The sequence below is a fragment of the Octodon degus genome, unplaced genomic scaffold, assembly GCF_000260255.1.
Source record: "Octodon degus isolate 3935 unplaced genomic scaffold, OctDeg1.0 scaffold00035, whole genome shotgun sequence".
NCBI classification, from domain to species: Eukaryota; Metazoa; Chordata; class Mammalia; order Rodentia; family Octodontidae; genus Octodon; species Octodon degus.
In genome coordinates, this window is record NW_004524611.1 from 6,568,735 (window position 1) to 6,575,928 (window position 7,194).

The following is a 7,194-nucleotide window of genomic DNA, read 5'->3' on the forward strand; positions in this document are numbered from 1 at the left end:
TTTTTTTTTTTTCAGAACCAGGGATTGAACTCAGGTCCTTGCCCTTACCAGGGAAGTGTTTATTCTACTGAGCCATCTCCCCGGCCCCTTTGTAGTGGTCCTCCTGTTTTCAGCCTCCCCACCGCTGGGATTGCAGGCATGCCCCACCATGCCCCCACTCAGTGGTTCAACACGCCCCCCGGGGGGTAGGGGGTGGGGGGGTGGAGGAGTCGGGCGCCGCATGCGGGACCAGAAATCAAACCCTGCTACCTGCCAAAGCAGGGGCTTAGTCCGTTGAGCTATCTCACCGGCCCTCACAGCCACTATTCTTGTCTCCCCCATCCCCTCCCTTTTTACACAGAGGAGGGAACCTAGGCTCACGGGGTTTAGTCGTTGCCAACATTTCTCAGGCAGGTAGTGAGTCCAGGACTTGGATCTAGGAAGTTCAGGTGTCAGATCTCAGGCTCCTCACCACAGTGACCGTGGGCAACACTTCACTCACTTTAGCTTGCCTTTTCCTCTTGGTGATCACGTGTAAGTGCTACTGGCGTGAACCTTGCAGGTCCTGCCAGCCAAATATTGACAACTTCACCGGATTCAACCTCATGTAACCAAGAGCAACTATCACTTAGTAAAGATTGTACTCTCTTGAGCCTCATAGTTCTCTGAAGTTGTACAATTATTATTATTGTATTTCTTGAGATAGAGTCTATGTAGTCTACGCACGCCTTGAATTCATGGGGATTCTCCTGTCTCCACCTCCCAAATTCTGAGATTATAGGCATGCACTACCATGCCAGGTTTGAGGCCCAAATTATTAATAAGCCCATTTTATAGGTTCACCTGAACAAAAGTACCCAGGTTTAGTGATGCACACCTGTAAACCCAGGAGTCAAGGCAGGAGAATCGCAAGTTGAAGCCTATCCCTGGCAACTTAGCACATTTAGTCAGAACTTGTGTCAGATAAAGTCTGGGGATGCAGCTCTGCTACAGCAGTGAGCCTCATGGGCCCTGGGTGCAATTCCCAGTAACGCGAAAGGGAAAGGAAGAGAAAGAGCCAACTGTGGACGCCAGAGCCTGTGTATATCCAGTGTTGCTATTTTCCCCTTTGACATTCATAATTACTGGCTATCAATTACACTGCCACCACTCTGCCTTGAATGTCCCGGCCCTGCCGCATCCTCATGAGTTTTACTGCTACTGAAGGTTTCCCTTCCGAGGGCCACCACCCCGTCTCTGTTACTCATGGAGAAGAATTAAGTAAAGTTTTAATCAAAACAGTTTTCGTCTTCATTTGCGTCCCAAACCCCGGAGACTCGCCCCGCGGCTCAGGAGCGCGCTCTCCCACGTGCTGTCCGAGTGCTGGGAGGCGGAGCTCGGGCCGAGTTTCCAGGGGCTGGGGAAACGGGGGTCCCTTCCCGGGCACTTGAGGTGAGGCGCGCTTTCCTCCCCAAGCCGCTCAGCGGGTCGTGGAGCTCTCCTAAAGGACGAAAGCTCACATTTCCGTTCATTGGGCTTCCGGGTTTGATAACGGATGCCCAGTACGGTAGCCAATGAGGTTTATCCGAGGCAGATTACTGCTCTTGGCTAACGGATGCCCATAACTTTCACCACCGGTCGGACAGCCTCAGAAACCCGCGCTGGGCTAGGTAGGGCCAAAGCCCCGCCCCGCCCCGCCCCCTGTCTTGCGCGTCACACCAACGCCTCTCCCTAGTCCCCGCCCCTTCCGCCCGCGCAGCCCCGCCCCCCGAGACCCCACCCCCGGAAGCTTTGTCCCTTTCCCGGGTCCCGCCCCCAAGGTCCGCCGAAGCCCCGCCTCTCCCACGGAGGCCCCGCCCCTCAGAAGAAGCTCCGCCCCCGAGAGAAGCTCTGCGCCGCCTGCCGAAGCACCAGTCCTGGCAGGCTCAGTTTGGTTCCACGGTGTTTCGGGCCAAGATGGCGTCCGCGTGTTGCAGTGTTTTGGGGCGGCGCGTGAGTGGGGGACGTGGCGGCCAGGAGGGGGTGAGGGTGGCTTCGGGCTTCAGTCTCACGCCTCATACCCCACAGGTGCTGTTCTTGAGCCAGGAACTGGTTGTCCCCTGGCGCGCCTTACACACCTCTGCTGTTTGCGCCAAGGTGAGCGCTGCTCCAGGGCGGGGCGGGCCCGACGCGGCTGGTGGGGCGGGGCCGGGCCGCGGGTGACGGTGATTTTGCTCCTAGAACCGGGCGGCCCGAGTGCGCGTGGGCAAAGGGGACAAGCCGGTGACCTATGAGGAGGCGCATGCTCCGCACTACATTGCTCACCGGAAGGGCTGGCTGTCGCTGCACACAGGTCAGGGCTCAGCATCGAGCCGGGGGTGGCAGGAAGGTGCGTTAAGGCGGGGATCGGAGAGCTGTGGAGCAGTTCAGAGGAGTGGTAACAACAAAGTTGGGATTAATTTGCATAGTGGTACGTGCCAGACACTGGAGGATCGACTTTTTTTTTTAATTAATTTATTTATTCCTTTAGTGTGTGTGTGTGTGTGTGTGTGTGTGTGGCCAGCTCAGCCCACCTGGGGGCGGGGCTGGCTGGCATGTGGTGCTGGGGTATCGAACCGCGGTCCCTGTGCTTTGCCAAGCTTGTTCCAAGTAGGTGCTTTAGACCCCTGAGCCATTCGCCAGCCCCAGGATCGACGTTTGAAGTCAGCTTATCCTACATAGACTCTGTCTCTCTCTGTCTCTCTGTCTCTCTCTCTTTTTTGTTGTTGTTGTTTTTAAAGTTTTTTTTTTTTTTTTTTTTTTGCGGAACTGGGGATTGAATTCAGACCCTTGCACTTGCCAGGGAAGTGCTTATTCTACTGAGTCATCTTCCCAGCCCCTTCAAAAAATATTTTTTAAAAATTATTTGAGATAGGTTATGGTGAAGTCGCTGAGTTGCCCAGGCTGGGCTCTACCTTTTCTACTGACAGATTTATTTCTGACCTCAAAGTCAATATACTGTGCGCTCTCAAAGTCCTACAGGGACATGGGCAGAGCAACTCCTGAGGTAGACCAAGCTCTCCTATTGTTCCCTTTTCACAGTTTAGAGGCAGTTTGTTGTTGTTGTTGTTGTGATTTTGCTACTTAAAATGGCTCTGGAGCACTGTCTCCCATTCTTGAGTGTGGAAAGCTGCCGTGTGCCTTCTGTAGGACGTAAATATTAGATGAGCTCCAAGCTCTGTTCAGGCTTACAGTATCCTTCAACAAGGGTTTGCTACTAAGGGTTGAGATGTACATTATAAAGGATTGACATGTACATTATACGCAGTGTCTTTAAACAGGAGGGCACGTGGGATAGCTGTATGGATCTACTGGTGAGTCTGCTGTGACAAGACTTGCCCACACCTAACCCTGGGAATAGTGCCCCTAGAAATAGTGATTCAGAGTCCCCTGGCTCCGGGATGGGACATCACTGCCGTGAACCAATGAAATCACGTTCACTACAGAGGTTCTCGTATCCTAGAAGGTGTGGGTGCCTCTAGAGATGTTGGATCATGGCTCAGTGGTAGAGAGTGTTTGCATAGTGCACACCAACCCTTGGGTTCAATCCTTGATACCTCAGAAAACAGAAGAGGCCGGAGATGTAGTAGTTTTCCAGCAACTGCCTGGAAAGCAGGAGGTCGTGAGTTCAATTCCTGGTTCCACCCACACCCACACCAAAAAAAAAGACAACAGGAGAGCTCCATGTCCTTGGATTCGATTCCTGGCACCACAAAAATGAGTGAATGAATGAATGAGTAGGTAAATAGGTGGTGGCTCATCCATTGAGCTCATGGTATGACCTGTGCTTCTAGAGCCAGTGCAGAAAGACTGGGAAAGGAGCCGCATATGGCGCCATCACCTGTTTTGTGCCCTGGTTCAGGCCCCAGTCTTCTCTTTTGTGAAGACAGTGATAGTACTTGCTTTGTAGGGTTGGATTAGAACTTCAGAAAAGAATGGATTTTGGGGGTTTGTCTTTTATATTGGGGATCAAACTCAGGTATGGTAGTGCTGAGCTACATCCTCAGCCTGTTTTAGGTTTTACTTTGATACAGGGGAATCTTGCTAGCTGGCCTCCAAATTTTGATCTTTCTGCCTTTGCCTGCCCAAGGAGCAAGCATTACAGATGTGTGCTACCAGTATGACATGAAAGAATGTGCTTTGAACTTGAAAATATTGTATTTCTTATTCTGTGAGAAAAGGAAAGGGAAGAGAATGGACAAGGGGTGGACTGAGGGCCCAAGCCCGGCATATGGCTCAGCAGCGTCAGCACCTTGCCTGGCAAGTGCAGGGTCCTGAGTTTGATCCCTGGCTCCTCCCCTCCCCCCAAATCTTTCACTCTGGAGGTCCCGTGGGCTTGGCTGTGAGCACTGGAGTCTTGGCAGTTCGCTGGGCAAAAGGGCTGACTCTTCTCTAGTGGCTTCTCTTCAGGTAACCTGGATGGGGAGGATCATGCTGCGGAGCGAACGGTGGAGGATGTGTTCCTTCGAAAGTTCATGATGGGCACTTTCCCAGGCTGCTTGGCTGACCAGGTGGTCCTGAAACGCCGGGCCAACCAGATAGAGATCTGTGCCCTGCTGCTGAGGCAGCTGCCTGCACACAAGGTCTACTTCCTCGTGGGCTACAGCGAGACTCTGCTGTCACACTTTTACAAGTGTCCTGTGCGACTCCACCTGCAGACTGTGCCTTCAAAAGTTGTGTATAAGTACATCTAGGATGATAACCTGCTCAAGAAGTGGTAGCTGGCAGGGGACAGAAATGTGGAACTGTTGGAAGTAGAAGGGCAGTGTTGCCTCACAAGAAGAGGCCTGGCCTCTGCTGCTGTGGAACCCAGGCCTTCATGCTCTCTGGCCCCCCTGTCTGTACGTGTCCCTTGGGTTTCTTGATGTGCTTTGGGCTTCCCTGAGAGGCTGCTGGGTGTGTGCAGTTTAGCTGCTGCCTGTGGTCACCGAGGACCTTGTGCAGTCTTCTCTCCCAGGCACTTTACCCAGGGTGCCTAGTTTCTGTCAAACAATGAGACAGTCCTATTTGAATGATAATAAAAAGAAAACAGTCTGGGCCAGTCCATTTGTGTATGCTTCCACCACCAACCACGTTCCTCTGCTCAGCTTACTCTGGTCCTATGAGCCAGCAGATCTGTTTACCAACTCTGGTTTCTCCTTTTCCAGAATCTCATGAAGTGGCGCCGGTGTGCAGGCTCCTCTCCCTGGCTGGCATATGTATCTACTTTATTAGCACATTGAATGTGTCACATACCGTATAACACCCACTTAAGAGTTGGTGGTACAGTCATAGACTGTACAGCCACCTTCACAGGCAGTGTCAGAACCCTTACGCAACCATGCCATCCAGTCACTTTTTATCTCTCCCTGTCTCCTGGCAACAGGCTTACATCTGTCAGTGTTTGTTGGGCTCCATCTCTCTCCCGCATTAGTCCCTTTTTTAAACTTTAGCTTTTTTATTAGTACGTTTGCAGGGCTTCCCGTCGTGCACTCCCGCGCAGCATTCAGGCACGCCTCACCCGTGCCGTCCTTCAGGTGCGAGTCCCTCCCCTGCTCTGCTTGGAAGCTAGTCAGTGGCACCGGTGTGCGCCCGCCGGGCTCTTCACCTAGTGCAGGCCATGCCAGTGTCTTAGTTGCATTCTCCTTGCTGTGGGACAATGCCTGCCACCCACAACCTACAGGAGGAAGGATTTATGGTAGCTCACAGGTTATAGAGGCTTTAGTTCTTAGTAGGCTGGTTCCAAGACAGGGCAGCATGGCAGAGGGGCCCTGCTGGCAGAAGGCACAGCCATCAAGGCAGGACGGAGGGAACAGCCTGTAGGCCGTGCCCCAGTGCCCACCTCTTCCTGTCTGGCTTCACCTAACATCACACCCGCCTATAAAGCTGTCAGTGCGCTGACCCAGTATCACACACTGCTGATCCAGTCACCTGGGAAAAGCCCCACTTGTGAGCTCGCTCTGGAGGCTTTGCAGGAAGGTCGATACATAGCATAAGGGATTCTGGGAACTGCATGGCAGCCTACTCAAAATAGTACTCAATGTGCTGTGCTGCCTCTTGGATCCAGCAGAGGGCACTCAAGCTCCATGCCAGAGCCCGCTGTGGCTTCACGCAGGCTTGTCCAGCAAGGAACAGAGCTTGCTTCCTTACCAGGACCTATCCAGCTTTGCATCCCGTGGGATGGGGCAATGGGGAAAGGCCAGGAAAGCTTCCTGTCCCTTCCCTTAATGTCGGGGAGAAAGTCTGTTGTGTGCTTTACTTCCTCAGATGTTTTACTTTATTTTGTTTTATTGTGTTTTAGACAGGGTCTTGCTGTGCAGTTCCGGTTGGCCTTGAGCTCACTTTGTAGCCCAGGCTGGTCTTAAATGCGCAGCTATCCTGCCTGAGCCTACCAAGTGCTGGGATTACAGGCGTGCGCCACCACACCTGGCTTCTGTGTGATATGTTAGCAGTGAGGATCCCTTCATTGAGGCTTTGCATAGGCATCATCAGAGCATGCCAGAGTATTTATTGTATAGACTGGGGTTTATTTTCTTGGGGGAATTCTTGTACTGAGAGGAGAAACGCGGGGAGATCAAGCTCTGGGATGACCCCAGGGAAGGTCATAGAGGACAGCGTGGGCGTCCCTTGAGCCCAGGGCAAAAGGCAGCGTGTGCTTTAAATGCTTGCTTTCAGTTGTGCTTCAGTGGTTCATTTTCATAGTGTTTAGGTAGTTGAAGTCATATTTAAAAACTCAAAAGTAGGGCAACTCATTTGAGACTGTTCTTGTCTTTCAGGAGCTGTTGTTATTCCCACTTCTCTTTCCCAATCTTATTCTCCAATAATGTTTCCTATGCTTAAAAATATTGAAAAGAAACTGGGCGTGGTGGCGCGCAGTTGTAATCCCAGTGTTTGGGAAGCTGAAAGCAGGAGGATCACTATGAGTCCTAGTTGCATAGTGAGACCCTGTAGACCCTGTACTGAAATACATTTTTTTTTTTTAAATTGAAAACTAACAGTTGGGGCTGGGGAGATGGCTCAGTAGGATAAGTGCTTGACTGGCAAACACAAGGATCTGAGTTCAATCCCCGGTTCCGCCAAAAAAAAAAAGAAAAAAAGAAAACTTAACAGTTGCAACAGTAAGTTTGTATTTATATCCAAGCTGGTTTATTAATTTGTTTTGTGGCTTTAGTAGAAGTAAAAATATGAATACTTTTTTATTTTTGACAAATTTCAATTAATGGTATTTTTAGGATTCCC

The 7,194-nt window shown here is 51.4% G+C and overlaps 2 protein-coding genes across 2 annotated transcripts in view; both read left to right on the plus strand.

The window, feature by feature from the left end:
• Positions 1-7,194, plus strand: part of LOC105742073 (zinc finger protein 883-like) — a 39,228-nt gene that overhangs the window by 4,160 nt on the left and 27,874 nt on the right. The window lies entirely within an intron of this gene.
• On the plus strand, positions 1,829-5,019 carry Mrps24 (mitochondrial ribosomal protein S24). Its single transcript, XM_023714360.1, has 4 exons — positions 1,829-1,950; positions 2,026-2,094; positions 2,179-2,290; positions 4,387-5,019. The coding sequence occupies exons 1-4, from the start codon at positions 1,915-1,917 to the stop codon at positions 4,668-4,670; spliced, it is 501 nt and encodes a 166-aa protein (XP_023570128.1). The 5' UTR covers positions 1,829-1,914; the 3' UTR covers positions 4,671-5,019.

Coding starts and splice junctions, on each gene's coding strand:
- Mrps24 (XM_023714360.1), top strand. CDS start 1,915: ATGGCGTCCGCGTGTTGCAGTGTTTTGGGGCGGCGC. Junction 1,951..2,025: donor GCAGTGTTTTGGGGCGGCGC/GTGAGTGGGGGA, acceptor CATACCCCACAG/GTGCTGTTCTTGAGCCAGGA. Junction 2,291..4,386: donor CTGGCTGTCGCTGCACACAG/GTCAGGGCTCAG, acceptor GCTTCTCTTCAG/GTAACCTGGATGGGGAGGAT.